The sequence below is a fragment of the Oscarella lobularis genome, chromosome 10 (assembly GCF_947507565.1).
Source record: "Oscarella lobularis chromosome 10, ooOscLobu1.1, whole genome shotgun sequence".
NCBI classification, from domain to species: domain Eukaryota; kingdom Metazoa; phylum Porifera; class Homoscleromorpha; order Homosclerophorida; family Oscarellidae; genus Oscarella; species Oscarella lobularis.
Genome location: NC_089184.1, coordinates 379,907 through 392,993, shown reverse-complemented (window position 1 = coordinate 392,993; position 13,087 = coordinate 379,907). Strand labels below are relative to the sequence as shown.

At 46.4% G+C, this 13,087-nt stretch overlaps 8 protein-coding genes across 10 annotated transcripts; 2 read left to right on the top strand and 6 right to left on the bottom strand.

Annotated features, from left to right (window-relative positions):
* Positions 1–707: 707 nt before the first annotated feature.
* LOC136192483 (ATP synthase subunit alpha, mitochondrial-like) lies at positions 708–3,987 on the bottom strand. The gene is made up of 12 exons (XM_065981114.1): positions 3,843–3,987; positions 3,683–3,761; positions 3,460–3,629; positions 3,236–3,409; positions 2,898–3,064; positions 2,780–2,844; positions 2,642–2,725; positions 2,130–2,281; positions 1,852–2,076; positions 1,341–1,448; positions 1,148–1,292; positions 708–1,087 (listed from the first exon to the last, which is right to left on the bottom strand). The coding sequence occupies exons 1-12, from the start codon at positions 3,885–3,887 to the stop codon at positions 852–854; spliced, it is 1,650 nt and encodes a 549-aa protein (XP_065837186.1). The 5' UTR covers positions 3,888–3,987; the 3' UTR covers positions 708–851.
* LOC136192499 (syntaxin-7-like) lies at positions 3,982–5,259 on the bottom strand. Its single transcript, XM_065981134.1, has 8 exons — positions 5,128–5,259; positions 4,905–5,071; positions 4,717–4,844; positions 4,507–4,669; positions 4,411–4,450; positions 4,319–4,358; positions 4,211–4,269; positions 3,982–4,164 (listed from the first exon to the last, which is right to left on the bottom strand). The coding sequence occupies exons 1-8, from the start codon at positions 5,152–5,154 to the stop codon at positions 4,048–4,050; spliced, it is 741 nt and encodes a 246-aa protein (XP_065837206.1). The 5' UTR covers positions 5,155–5,259; the 3' UTR covers positions 3,982–4,047.
* LOC136192500 (uncharacterized) lies at positions 5,259–6,256 on the top strand. The gene is made up of 3 exons (XM_065981135.1): positions 5,259–5,363; positions 5,415–5,687; positions 5,749–6,256. The coding sequence occupies exons 1-3, from the start codon at positions 5,306–5,308 to the stop codon at positions 6,135–6,137; spliced, it is 720 nt and encodes a 239-aa protein (XP_065837207.1). The 5' UTR covers positions 5,259–5,305; the 3' UTR covers positions 6,138–6,256.
* On the bottom strand, positions 6,213–6,715 carry LOC136192171 (frataxin, mitochondrial-like). Its single transcript, XM_065980691.1, has 3 exons — positions 6,563–6,715; positions 6,414–6,511; positions 6,213–6,366 (listed from the first exon to the last, which is right to left on the bottom strand). Exons 1-3 carry the CDS (start codon positions 6,713–6,715, stop codon positions 6,213–6,215), a joined length of 405 nt encoding a protein of 134 aa, XP_065836763.1.
* A 158-nt stretch (positions 6,716–6,873) lies between these two features.
* On the bottom strand, positions 6,874–8,959 carry LOC136192493 (neurofilament heavy polypeptide-like). Of its 2 annotated transcripts, none has more exons than XM_065981125.1 (15): positions 8,849–8,959; positions 8,650–8,760; positions 8,525–8,599; positions 8,311–8,466; positions 8,142–8,258; positions 8,063–8,086; positions 7,969–8,013; positions 7,865–7,909; positions 7,741–7,818; positions 7,624–7,695; positions 7,521–7,565; positions 7,409–7,468; positions 7,197–7,354; positions 7,022–7,142; positions 6,874–6,970 (listed from the first exon to the last, which is right to left on the bottom strand). In XM_065981125.1, the coding sequence occupies exons 2-15, from the start codon at positions 8,754–8,756 to the stop codon at positions 6,949–6,951; spliced, it is 1,125 nt and encodes a 374-aa protein (XP_065837197.1). In that variant the 5' UTR covers positions 8,757–8,760; positions 8,849–8,959; the 3' UTR covers positions 6,874–6,948. The 2 variants fall into 2 exon arrangements, with proteins under 2 accessions (XP_065837197.1, XP_065837198.1); XM_065981126.1 differs by having other exon boundaries at positions 7,409–7,465.
* A 77-nt stretch (positions 8,960–9,036) lies between these two features.
* On the bottom strand, positions 9,037–10,517 carry LOC136192496 (leucine-rich repeat protein soc-2-like). Of its 2 annotated transcripts, none has more exons than XM_065981131.1 (2): positions 9,923–10,517; positions 9,037–9,880 (listed from the first exon to the last, which is right to left on the bottom strand). In XM_065981131.1, the coding sequence occupies exon 2, from the start codon at positions 9,808–9,810 to the stop codon at positions 9,037–9,039; it is 774 nt and encodes a 257-aa protein (XP_065837203.1). In that variant the 5' UTR covers positions 9,811–9,880; positions 9,923–10,517. The 2 variants fall into 2 exon arrangements, with proteins under 2 accessions (XP_065837203.1, XP_065837202.1); XM_065981130.1 differs by having other exon boundaries at positions 9,037–9,940; positions 10,000–10,517.
* On the top strand, positions 10,008–11,180 carry LOC136192495 (alpha/beta hydrolase domain-containing protein 17C-like). The gene is made up of 2 exons (XM_065981129.1): positions 10,008–10,705; positions 10,773–11,180. The coding sequence occupies exons 1-2, from the start codon at positions 10,062–10,064 to the stop codon at positions 11,017–11,019; spliced, it is 891 nt and encodes a 296-aa protein (XP_065837201.1). The 5' UTR covers positions 10,008–10,061; the 3' UTR covers positions 11,020–11,180.
* On the bottom strand, positions 10,764–12,908 carry LOC136192484 (glomulin-like). The gene has a single exon (XM_065981115.1). The coding sequence runs from the start codon at positions 12,788–12,790 to the stop codon at positions 11,177–11,179; it is 1,614 nt and encodes a 537-aa protein (XP_065837187.1). The 5' UTR covers positions 12,791–12,908; the 3' UTR covers positions 10,764–11,176.
* Positions 12,909–13,087: the final 179 nt, after the last annotated feature.

Below are 13,087 nucleotides of genomic sequence, written 5' to 3'. Positions count from 1 at the left end.
GGGGTCCTGGGAAAGACCCCATCAAAAAAACTGCTCCGGGGTCCTGGGCAAGACCCCGTCAACAAAAACTGCCCGCAAAAGAAGAGGGGAAACTCTGTTTGTTTTTTCATTTTTATTGAAATAAAATTGCTGTACCCTACCCTTTGCTCCATGGCAGCGGCAGTGCACACAGGGGTGCACCACCCCGCCGGTGCCCTATCTAACCTAAACTAGCCTATCTAACCTCTAGCGCGTAAGGGAGCAAGACGTGCAAGTCATGTTATGCGCCTACTACACATGAACCACATGCTTCCTCCTACTCTAGGACTACTAAAACCGGTTGTCTTCCAGTCGCTTTTCCAGCTCCACTCTCCTTCTTCGCTCAGCCTGGGTGAGCCAAGTGTGGCAAAGACACGTTGTCCTCATCGAATCCTGAGGTTGCCAGCTCGCTTTCGAAGCGAAAAGGCTTGTCGCAACGCCATTTGGGGGTGATAGATCAAAATGAATGATGCAGTCTAGCGACAGAGCGCGTAAACGAAAGGAATAAAAGGAGAAGAGAGCCCCCTGGCAAGAAGGTGGTGCGGTTTCGCGACAGAAAGCGTATCCCAACGCGCGAGAGGAGAGGGAACCCTCCCGAGAGGCTATCGCACTTGGAGGCTCCGCGCGGAAGCGTGAAGGGATCGATCTTACCTGTACAAAGCGTCAGAGCTTCGGACAACGTGCTTCTGTTTCGATTTAGCAATCCCGGATGAAAAGACCACGTGATACGAGCATTTTTGCCGCGGGCCACTACTCATTCCCAATAAACCATGTACAGAGACGGAAGAAAGACAGAAGAGGCAGCATAAGAGTGCGTCTATTCACCACTAACCTTAAGCGGCAAGAAAGCCCTCGACGAAATCCACGACAATTTTCTTCATCGACTCCTCGCTGGCCGGACTGATTTGCCCCTCCTGGCGAATCGTATCCAATAGCGACTGATGGCTCGTTCGCATGTGCTTGAGGAAATCCTGCTCAAAAGCGGTCACCCGAGACGGATCCACCTTGTCCAAATAGCCTCGCACGCCGGCAAAGATCACAGCAACTTGGTCTTCAATTGCCATGGGAACTAGAGTACGATGTCCCGGATAACGATTCTGCGCAGGTGAGAAGAGAGGAATTTACTCACTGTATTGACCCTGTTTGAGAAGTTCTGTGAGACGGACGCCCCGATTGAGGAGACCCTGCGTCGCCGCGTCCAAATCAGAGCCGAATTGCGCGAAAGCGGCCACTTCGCGATACTGAGCCAACTCCAGTTTCATCGTACCGGCAACCTAAGAGAAAAAATAAATAAAAACATACAAATTAGTATTTATCTATACCTGTTTCATGGCTTTGATTTGAGCAGCCGATCCCACGCGGCTCACAGAGAGACCCACGTTGATGGCAGGACGAATTCCCTTGTAGAAAAGCTCCGTTTCCAAAAAGATCTAGAAAGACGTCACATTGATATTAGAGAATCTGTCTTTACTACGAGTACGTAAGAAGTATTTCATCCAGAACAAGATACAGTACATCGTCGATTATCCGAATTATTAATTATCCGAAATCAATTGTAATGTCACATGACGTGTTACACGTCATCAAAAACTGACGTCATTTTAACGCGAGGTTTTAAAAAGAGAAAAGAACAAAAATTGACAAACATTTCGCTCCTAACTACTGATATATTAGTTTTTCTTAATTAAATCAAACAATAAAAACTCCTTTATTTAATAATTAATTATTCCGATCGATTATCCGAAAAATCCATTATCCGAACACCCAGAAGGGTTCGGATAATCGACAATGTACTGTACTTTATACCCGTCCCACACTCCTCTCTCTCTTTACCTGTCCATCTGTAATTGAAATGACGTTGGTTGGAATGTAGGCCGAGACGTCGCCGGCTTGCGTTTCGATGACCGGCAAAGCGGTCAACGAGCCGCCGCCGTAATCGTCGTTCATTTTCGCCGCTCTTTCGAGAAGACGCGAATGCAAGTAGAAAACGTCGCCTGGATACGCTTCGCGTCCGGGAGGTCGACGCAGCAAGAGAGACATCTGACGATAAGCGACAGCCTGGGAGGAGGAAGAGATATTAGAAACGTCCCCGGATAGTGTTGAGTCCATACCTGTTTGGATAAATCGTCGTAGATGATGAGAGCGTGTTTTCCGTTGTCGCGGAAGTATTCTCCCATGGCGCAGCCGGAATAGGGCGCTAGGTATTGCAAGGGAGCCGCGTCGGAAGCCGTAGCGCTCACAATGATTGTATACTTCATGGCATCTATAGAATAGAGAGCCCCGGTCGTTTGACGTTTAAAAAATAGAGCGGGGATGCTATCTAAGCTGTTGGAAACACTCTAAAGTAAAGTCTCGCCTTGGGAAGACCCCCTGTCTTGAAAAAATAGAGCGGTGTGACCTTGAATGCTACCCAGGATGCTATCTAAGCTGTACTACGCTTGCTGGGGTACTTAGGAACACTCTAAAGTAAAATCCCGCCTTAGGAAGACCGGCGTTTTAAAAAGAAACACTATAGGAGTCTGGCTTTTTGAAAAAATAACACTATTCGCGCGAGTACGGTACTGTACTATAAAGTGGTTTTTATTTATTCTCTAATTTGGTCTCCTATCTACTGTGATTTTACCGTGGCTTGTCAGTCTCTTTACGAGCTGAGCAACTGTGCTGCGTTTCTGTCCAATAGCCACGTAGATGCAATAGAGCTTTTTCTCTATAAAAAAATCAATTACAGACGACCCCCCTTTAGCTATGCTAAATCATTTACTTTCATCTGTTCCACTGTTGAAACGAGCCTGGTTGATGATAGTATCAATAGCAATAGCAGTTTTTCTACAAGAGAAAAAAGACTATCACCACCAAAGTGCCCCGCCCCTCACTCTTACCCTGTCTGTCGATCTCCAATGATCAACTCACGCTGCCCGCGTCCAATGGGAACCAAGCTGTCCACCGCCTTCAGTCCCGTCTGCATGGGCTCCCTCACGGAAATACGGGGAATAATACCGGGAGCCTTCAACCCAACGCGTCGTCTCTCCGCCGAAGTAATGGGACCCTAAGCAAAGAAGAAAAAAAAAATCATATATAATTACGTATGTAGTCTTTTAGATTTTCTTATATATATAATATATGTACTGTTTTAGAATTTTCTTATATAATGTACGTATGTAATCTTTTAGAATTTTCTTATATAAGATATGTATGTAGTCTTTTAGAATTTTCTTACCAAGCCGTCGATGGGATTTCCCAGCGCGTCGACGACACGACCGAGAAGATCGGGACCGACTGGAACGTCGACAATTGCGCCGGTTCTTTTCACTACGTCACCTTCCTTGATCATTTTATCGTTGCCGAAAACGACGATGCCGACGTTGTCCGGCTCCAAATTCAACGCCATTCCCTGCGAGAAGAGTCTGGTTTTGTGGCCACGCCCACTTTGGTGATGCTTACTTTGAGTCCGCTTGAGAATTCGACCATTTCTTCGGCTTGGCAGTTATTGAGGCCGTAGACGCGCGCGATTCCGTCGCCGACCGATAGGACGCGACCGGTTTCTTGGAGTTCGGCTTTTTGCGAGTGGCCGAGAATGCGTTCTTCGAGGATTTTCGATACTTCGGCTGTCGCTGTGGCGCGCAATCGTGATTCGAAGGGGCCCCCGATGCGATCGGGTTCGTACCTGACTTGCTGTACGCGTACGGAGTCGCGTGGAAGCTGCGCTGGGCCGTTAGGAGCGGCGCTAGTCCGCCTCGAAGAAGCTGAACGGAGAGTCGTGAGTAGTTCAGTCAAAACGCCGGTCGCATCTGACGCTAGAGCGAGATTGCGCGCATAAGAGTTACCTGTGGTGCTCTTAGAGCTGTTAGTCGTGCTAGGGCGCTCGCCATTTGTGCTATTTGGTCGCCTTTTCGGGAAACTAGGGGCACGAGGGATCAATGCGCGTGCGCGATAGGACAAGGCCCGCCTTCGTAAATAAACAAGTTAGTGCCAGATATTTTTTTTTCTATTTTGCAGAGGAACTCGACTGTAGAAAACACGGGTTTGTTATTACGTTGTTTGGGTTACTATGATCGCGATGATGCCGCCTATGAGGGCCAACAAAATGAGCGTGCAAACGATGCAACACCCTTTCTTCTTGCGAATTTTCTCCTTTAGTGTCAATGCCTTGAAAAAATTATTAAAAAATTTTATTTGTTGAGATGTAGCAAACCTTGGACGTTTCTTCCTTTGCATGTTCAACAGACATGCCAGCACGCTCCACATTGGTTTCTTTAAAAAAAAGACTAAACTACTGTCTTTTATATGAGAAAACGAATACCGATAAGATCTAAGGCTTCTCCTTGATCAGCAACTAGAGTCTAAGAACAGAAATAATTAATAATTATTAACTAATTATTGATAGAGAGTCACCCCCATCTCCAAGAACATTTCATTCAAATCCTTCATGTTTCTAAAAAAGAAGATGACTGCAACAGTGCTCATAAAAGTTGCAACTCTCCGCTTTACGATTCTAATTGGTTCAATTGCTCGGCTCTCTCCTTCGTCTCATCATACACCTGAACGTCAAATGCCTGGGTCTGCTGGACCGTTTGCGCTTGATTTTGACGTGGCTCATCATCGCCCCAAGTTCCAGAGGAAAATCCACCCCCACCCCCAACCCCACGAGATCCTAAAAGATAAATAACCCCAATTATTTCTACCTTTGATTTTTCGTACCTTGAGGAGGAGTAGGATGTTCTCTTTCCTTCAATTTTAATTCATTTTCAGATGATGTCAGACTTTTAACATCATTCATCAGCTGCGTGATGAGCCGACTGTACTGAACTTTCGTCGCAGAATCTTTGCTACATAGTATCGCACCCGGATGAATTGTTTCTGTTTCTCTAGTCGGAGTGGGCGTGTACCTTTTGGCGTTCGGCTCGCATCGTCGCTTGGCGTCGTGCGCTTTCGTTCTCGCCGTTTCTGCGAGCGAGTGAATCTGCCGTCGCAATTGAACCGAATCTTGACTCGTTCCCACTTTCGAAACAAGCCCCTTGAATTGGTTCACGTCGCGGCTGAACGCCTGGACAATCTGGACACGACGAGACGTTCGCATTTAATTTTTTAGGCGGAGAGAGAACGCTAAACCTTCGCATCTTCACTTGCCGTACTCATGACAGCGCTGGTGGTGGGCAGAATTCGGTAGGCGTGTCGATATGCATGACGTCATTAAACGCGTCGTCATGACTATTTATCGCCATCTAAGGAAATTACGTCACCTACGTCATCATGCGTACACGTCCGCGTCCGGGTGACTGGTGCCATCATGAACCACTTGTCGTTCCTTTTCGTTTTCTCGGCCCTACTCCCCGCTCTTCTACTCGGTTGACGACTAAACCTATCACGCTACGTACCTAATCGCTTTTTCGCTTCAGACCGTCGCGTCGACGCAATCGAATGCCTCTATTGCTACCAAAAAGGCCCGAACGCCGAAGAAACGTGCAGCGACGTTCAATACGAACGCGAATGTGCTCCAGGATCGGTATGCTTCAGTCAGCGCACGAAAGAATACGGTAAAACGACGGCATTCGAACGTTCGTGCGCTCCCGAGATCGAATGCTCGACCGCGTGCCTAACGAACGGCGCATGCACGTACTGCTGTCATTCAGACTTGTGCAACCGTCCCCAAAACGATCGACTTATACCGGGTAAGACTTTAGATGGGTGGGGTGGGCGGGGCAGGGAATTGAGGAATTGTTTTTTTTTCAGGGACTTCCGTTTTTAGTTCCACTGACAGTGTCGTTTTAATTACTGGCTGCATTATCGCTCTCTTTACCTTCATCGTCTTCGTGATGCTCTTTATTCGGTGTCAGAAAAAACTGAGGCAGCTGCGACGCTCTCGTTTGCAACAATACCGGTCACGTGCAAGCGGCGACGATTTCAGCGTCATGGGAAATGATCAGCAACAGCTTTTGGGCGAGGAACGCGCCCTAGCCGGCCTACCGCCCACATATGATGAGGCCACCGAAGATCCACCGGCTTATCGAGTGAAGGAAGAGGACAATAAGAGTGAAGACGGCGTTTCTTCTGTCGCCGCCGCGGACGGTGTTATTGGCGCCTGTGACATGAGCCAAAGCGGTGAAGACAAGGAAGAATAGCGGAACCGATTTATGATTATGTACTTATAGGATGATTATGATATTCTTGCGTGTTTTTTCTTTGTACGATAGTCTCTAATTATGCCCCACTTCTTTAGCTAATAAATGCATGAGATCGACGGGCTTTCCGTACAATTGCGTCAGCTCCGTCGTCAATCGACTGTGCAGTGACATTCCGTCGCGTTTATAGATCCAATTCCCATTGAGAAAGTCATATCGTTTGGGCCCACTTATTAAATTAATAAGGTATATGGTCTATGTAGCTGTAGAGCGTACCTCAGTGGAGATGAAAACCATAGCTGCCTATTTGGAGTCTGCTTATTGATTACATACGTTCCCAAGTCTTTGCCCAGGGAAATGGTCAGCACCCCGTCCTATCAGAATTAATATTGTTAATCGTGAATAGTTTCTTCGGTTCGATGTACTGATAAGTGAACGTCGTAATTCTCGTCGCAATTTATGTCCGTTTCTGGTAGACTTTCGAAATATTCGGCTAATTCGTCGAGTGTTGCTTCGGATTTGTGATGAAAATCGACTAGGGTGATGGACAAGCTGAAATGATGCATTAGAGCGTGCATGGATGTCTTGAGAAGCGCTTTACTTTTGGTCCGTGGCAAAACCTCTCCGTTTCCTCGTGGGAGGCCTCGGCAATGCGTCAGCATTCAAAATGGTTCCAAACTGCCTTAGACGTGCAGGAAGTAGCCACATGGGCTGTCGTACGAATTGCCAAACGCACTTTCGAGCGATCATCATTCTTATTAACGTGCGCTAGGAATTGTAGAACAGTCAAATTACAAATATTTATACGGTGTCACGCCTCTTTTTGCAGCAAACTGAAAAAGAAATTAAAAGTAATGATAATTACTTTCGCCATAGGTTATTACCTTTTTACTTTCTCTTGCACATCTTCAAGATCCTCGTAACCGACGTCTTCGTAGACCATTGACTGGACTCTTGGCTTAGGTTCTTCAGCTACTTTAGTGTCTTCGTAGACAACAGAGTTTCCTTGTTTTGCGTCTTTATAATCCTCATCGATCAATAACTCAAGCTTTGGCTTACTCTCCGCAGGAAATTGAGTGTCTTCATAGACAACAGAAAGTGTCTTTCCATCATCCTTCTCCCCGGCCTTTTCCCCGTCGTCAAAAGCAAAATTTTCATAAGCAATAGCTGAGACGGGTCTTTCAGATGAATCCTGAGATAGCAAAAGAGCTGACTCACTACATCGAATATAAAAATTACTAAACACACAATAAAAGCAAGATACTACATACTCCGTTTCAGAAAAAACATCAGACGGAGGTCTTGCAGGCTCGGGAGGCTTAACTTCACTACTAAATAAAAATCCCAATAACGCGTCTTGTTGGGAAGCGGTCAGTACAGTACCTGTGCACAGGTGAAGGTATTGGAGGCTCTGGAGACATTTCTTCACTGTGTTGCAGGAATTTGAGTCTCTTGATAAACGTGCTATATACTACAGTACCCTAACCTGTCGGATATGTAGTCAGATGGAGGTCTGCTTGGCTCAGGAGGCTTTAGATGATATGTACTTCGTCTCGCCCTGAGAAAGCCAATAAGAATGTTAAAGCAAATAATCAATTCATACCATTTTTTGACCAAATCCACTTTAGCATAGGTGTCCACTAGTTCCTGTGGTACCTGAGCATTGTCCTCCTTCGTTGAACTACACCAGCAAAATGATTTGGGGTGTAGATAATAGCGATTTTTACCTTGTCTTCTCTTCTTCGTTTCGCTGAACCGGTGGCGTCGTTTCACTAAAGGCAAAGTGCCACAGCTCTAATAGATTTTAGTGTATTGAATTGAAGGCGGGCACCTCGTTGTCTTTTCCTCTGTGACACAGACTTCTACCTCTTGCTTACTACAAAAAAATAATTGAAAATTTGCTCGAACGCCGTGGCAAAGCGTACGTTGCTTCTTTATCGTTATTATCGCTAAGATGAAGAAAAATAATGTTATAAACAACTTGGACATATCAGCATCTGCTACCTTGTATTTTTCTTCTCAGTATCTATCAGATCCACAGTCTCAGTTTCATCCTTGCTGTGAACATCAGCCTTCGTCTGAAGCTCTATACATTCAGCTGATTCCCTATATCCTTTATTCCTATAGAATTCATTTTTGAAGTGAATGCTTCCGCCTACTTCGTCTCTCTTACCGCACAACAGTACCAGTACTTTCAAAAACGTTCTCGTCGTATGAAAGAAGCGAAGTCTTCGAGGCTTTGCATTTCGTTTTCTTTGTAAGCTTTGGCGTGTCGAGATCCTCGTAAATGCGGCTATCGACCCACTCACTTTTCGACCGTCTGCTGCTTCTAAATGCAAGGATGACGTTGCTCAAAGAAACAAATCTACGCGCACAACAAATATTACCCGCGAATTTCAACGTCATAAGTTTTATTTTGAAAGTGCAGTAACCCGCGTTTTTGATACACACGCCTAAAGCCACTAAAGAATCAAATGAGCCCAGATATAATAAATCCAGAAACCAGACGAACCATTTTCCCAATAATTTGCACAAGGCAAGCGCCAAAACAATCGAAGCAACAGTAAAAAGAAGAGCGATAATCCCCAGAATAGCAGCACCCGTCGTAGCGCTCACCATCGTCCTAGAAAAAGCGACCCAAGTATCACCCAAGGGGTGTGGCAGAGGCCCTAGACGCAATTCCCTATCAGAATAGCTCAGTGTCTTCTTACGTCTATAATTGACTGCGTCACTAAAAACGAACTGCTAAGGGAATGACCGGGAAAGATAAAGGAAGACTTTGAAACGCTTTGTTGTTGTTCCAAACAAGGGTAACGCCTGCAATGAGCGCTATCGCGTTCACGTGAGAAGCTCACACTTGGAACTTTAGCTCCCACGCAGACACACTCTCTGGGTTTATCTACATCTCTTCGGTGTATTGAAATAGAAAGCGATTCTGATCTATCCATTCCGATAAGTCCGATTTCTCCTGAAATGGATTTTCTCTACAGTTTAATAAAAATAGTGACGTCAGACTTTGAACGAGCGTTCCGAGGTCTGGCAATTGAGACAAGTTGCAGTTTCGCGCGTGGATTGCTTCGAGGGAGCGTACTGTGAGAAGGCAGTCGGGTAACTTGCCCAAACTATTGCCTGATACATTCAAGTACGTCAGACGTCTCATTCCCGTCATATTACCAGGCAAATCGATTAGATTATTTTCCGCAATATTTAGCCATTTGAGTGACTCCATTTCCCCTAGACTGTCTGGCAACGAAGCAAGGGAATTTTTCTGCAGAGCCAAAATCTCCAGACGACTCAATATTCCCAAATTTTCGGGCAATCCGACGAGCTCACTCTTAACGATCCACAACTCTTTTAAATTAATCAATTGGCACAATTCGCTCGACAAATATCCCAATCGATTGTGACTCAAATCGAGAAATGTCAACTGTCTCAAACGCTCGATTCCACTCGGTAACAACGTGATCTGATTTCCCGACAAATTCAACTCGAGCAATCCGGTAAAATGCAAAATTTCTGACGGCGGCATGATGAGTTTATTATCGTTCAAAAGAAGGATCTTCAGATCCGAAATTTGGCTCAAATCGGTCGCCGGTAATACGGTCAAATCCCGATGGCTCAAATTCAGGCAAGCGGATCGTCGTTCGATCGTCGAACGAACGACGTCCGACATGAAGAAGATTGTTACGGCACGTCGTAACGCTAAAAAGTTTACGGCACTTTGATTTGTAGGTTTGGTCGACCTAAACTGAAAAGCAAATAGTCGGAACCTTCGCTTAACGAACCACAATTGCGTAGAAGTTCTAAAAAGGCTGCTCGTGACCGATATTCCGTATAAATGCCATCGCACGCTAACGCTCACGTGCACTTTACGTCCGGGTAGTCGACCTCACTTCGTCGCTCGTTTCGTTATTGTTTGCCTCAATGCAGGGCCTAAGTTGCTCGGAACTGTGCTATCTCTTCTGCTGCCCGCCACTTCCGTCGCGAATCGCAGCGAAACTCGCCTTTCTCCCACCGTCCGCTTCGTACAGCGTAAATCGACACGAAAACGGCGACTGTACGCTTCACTTGGGCGAGGGAAGCGAATGGCAGTACGGCGATCGCGAACTGGGCGGCCTCGAAGTCTTCACAACCGAAACGCGACGCGGAAACACGATCGCGTGCATGTACGTCCGCTGCACGGACGATCCCAAGTACACGATCCTCTTCTCGCACGGCAACGCCGTCGACATCGGTCAAATGTCGAGTTTCTACGTCGGACTCGGCTCGCGCATCGACTGCAACATCTTCTCGTACGATTATTCGGGTTACGGCGCAAGTACGGGAGTGCCAAGCGAAAAGAATCTCTACGCCGATATGGACGCCGCGTGGGCGGCGCTTCAGAAACGCTACGGAATTAGCCCGGATAAAATCGTGCTTTACGGTCAAAGCATCGGTACCGTGCCCACGATTGACTTTGCGTCGCGATTCGAAGTGGGAGCGATTATACTTCAAGCTCCGCTTATGTCGGGAATGCGCGTCGCTTTTCCCAGTACCAAGCGCACGTGGTGTTTCGATCCCTTCACGAGGTTAGTTAATTAGAAAAAATCAATAATTAAATTTTTAAAATTTTAATTAATTGAAACCTTTTTTTAGTTGTGAAAAGATTGGTAAGGTCGGATCTCTCGTTCTCGTTATTCACGGTACTGATGACGAAGTCATTGATTTTTCTCACGGCCTTGCGATATACGAGAGAGCGCCGCGAACCGTTGAACCGCTGTGGATCGAAGGTGCTGGTCACAACGACGTCGAATTGTACGCCCAGTACTTGGAGAGGCTACGAAAATTTATTCAAAAGGAAGTCGGTCAGCAACGTCACATCGCTGGCAATTCGAGCAGTTGAGGATAGCTGTAATCTTCTATCGTGTATAGCTTGAATGCGCTTTTTAGCAGCATAACTTGTAGTTAATTTATCTTCCGGTATTTTGGTTTTGTAGTATTGGGTATCGCTGTTGTCTGTTACATTGGAATATTATATAGAGTACGCGTAAGGGGTTTAATTAATTTGCTGTTATTGTTGCTATTTCTGTTATTCGTCTTACCACGCTCTCCATGATGTCGATTGTTAGTAATGCCGATTTTGCTAAATCCTTTCGGTTTGCTGGTGGCGGGAGGATACCTTCATTGAGTATCTCTACTTCTGTTTCCGGGCCTTTTGCCGTGGGCAATTCTGCTAGTTCGAATTCTCGTATCCATTCTTCTTTCGCTTTGGAGATGGCTGTTTGAAGGGGTTGAATAAATGTCTGCTTGATTTGACTCCACTTCTGCCACACTCCCGTTTCGTTCTCCTTATCGCGAAGCAGTAGAAATCGCAGCAGATTGAGCACGCTCATAATTCGGTCAGAGTCTCTCAATATCTCGTCATCATCGTCACGAAACGACGTCACAACGTCAAGCAATTTTCCAACGTCACAACGTGACAATCCCAGCTGCCCATTCAAAAAACGCATAATATCTTCCTTGATTATATAAATAAGAAGACCAGAGACTCCGCTGTGATTCGACTGGGCCAGCAAAGTCAGTATCAATGAAACGCGTTGACTGGCTTCCAAGCAAGCCAAATATCGAGGAAGAACTTCCGTAGCTGTACGCCTCAACTGCTTCAATGAACGCCCAGTCATGACACTAATAAGGCTCTGAGCAAGCGAGAGAACTTGCTTGTCGTTCAGAAACGCCGTAGAAACGGATCCAGCGTCGATTCTTTGTACGAGATAAGAAAATAGGGCAAGCCCCTTTTCAGTCACGCAGTCTAGGTCCTCTGAGAGAAGTTCAACAAGCGCGGTCAAATGTAAAGATAACAGGTAAACGGGGTGATAAACCTGAGGAAAGAATTCCAATCCGTGTCCTCTGATAAACATGATGTAGGAATAGGAAGCGCATGCCAATTTTGGAATATTTTCCTCGTCGTTGTTCCGCTGTGCCATCGAGCTTTTCTGCACTTCCAGAAGTCGAATTGAAGAAAGACGAATATGTCGAATCCAAGTCATTACGTTGTCGGAAAAATTCGCCACAAATTGAGACGACGAAAAAACAACAGGAGGACCAAGCAGGGATACTAACAGTAGTCCCAATTCCATTTGCACGTCCGCATCGTCGCTCGAATAACGACTAATAAGACTTTCAACGAACGCGCCACATGCATCCAAAACGGAATGAAGAGCTGTCATATCATCAACAGATTCTTTTCCCAGACGACGAATAAGAGGCGAACGTATCATGGATAGCATTTTTTTCCATCCCCCTTCCATTCGCGAAAAGGAGACGCGTAGAATTTGAAGTAAAGAAATAAAGGCCAGATTGTTGATTGGTCTCTCTAACTCTTCCGCTATTGCTAGTATCACTTCTCGAGGATTGCACGTTTTTGCTATGAGTTCGAGTAGCGAACGCGTTTTCTCGCTATTCGCTTCGGTTTGTCTGCTTGCGAGGACGGTTACGAGTTCCCAGCCGCAGAATTGGAGCAGCTGGACGTTTTGCTCGTTTGCGAGCACGTCGGACACTGCGTCGAGTGCGTCGCGATCTGCGCACTCGGCAACGCTGACGACAAATCGATTCGACGCCTCTCGGTCGGTGAGAAAGTCGCTGGCCGCGCATCGGAGTTGATCGACGAGATCCATGGCTCGTTGACTAGCGTGCGCACGAACGGGGGAGAAAAGCCGGACGAAGGAAGGAAGGAAGGAAGCATATGCAGTCTCCGCGACTCTCCCGGGGGGAGAGATTCGCCTCCCCAGAGAACACTACAGTTCGTTCGCACAATGACAAGTGCTCGTGCGAAAGACGTCAACCTCGCATTCTCGCATGCAAATTGCATTAGAACGTAACAATCACGATCCCCACGCGCGCGCTGACCGCGCCAGGTGTCCCTCTCACCAGCGCGTATAAACACTCTCGCGGCCTAGTGGGCGTTCAATAGA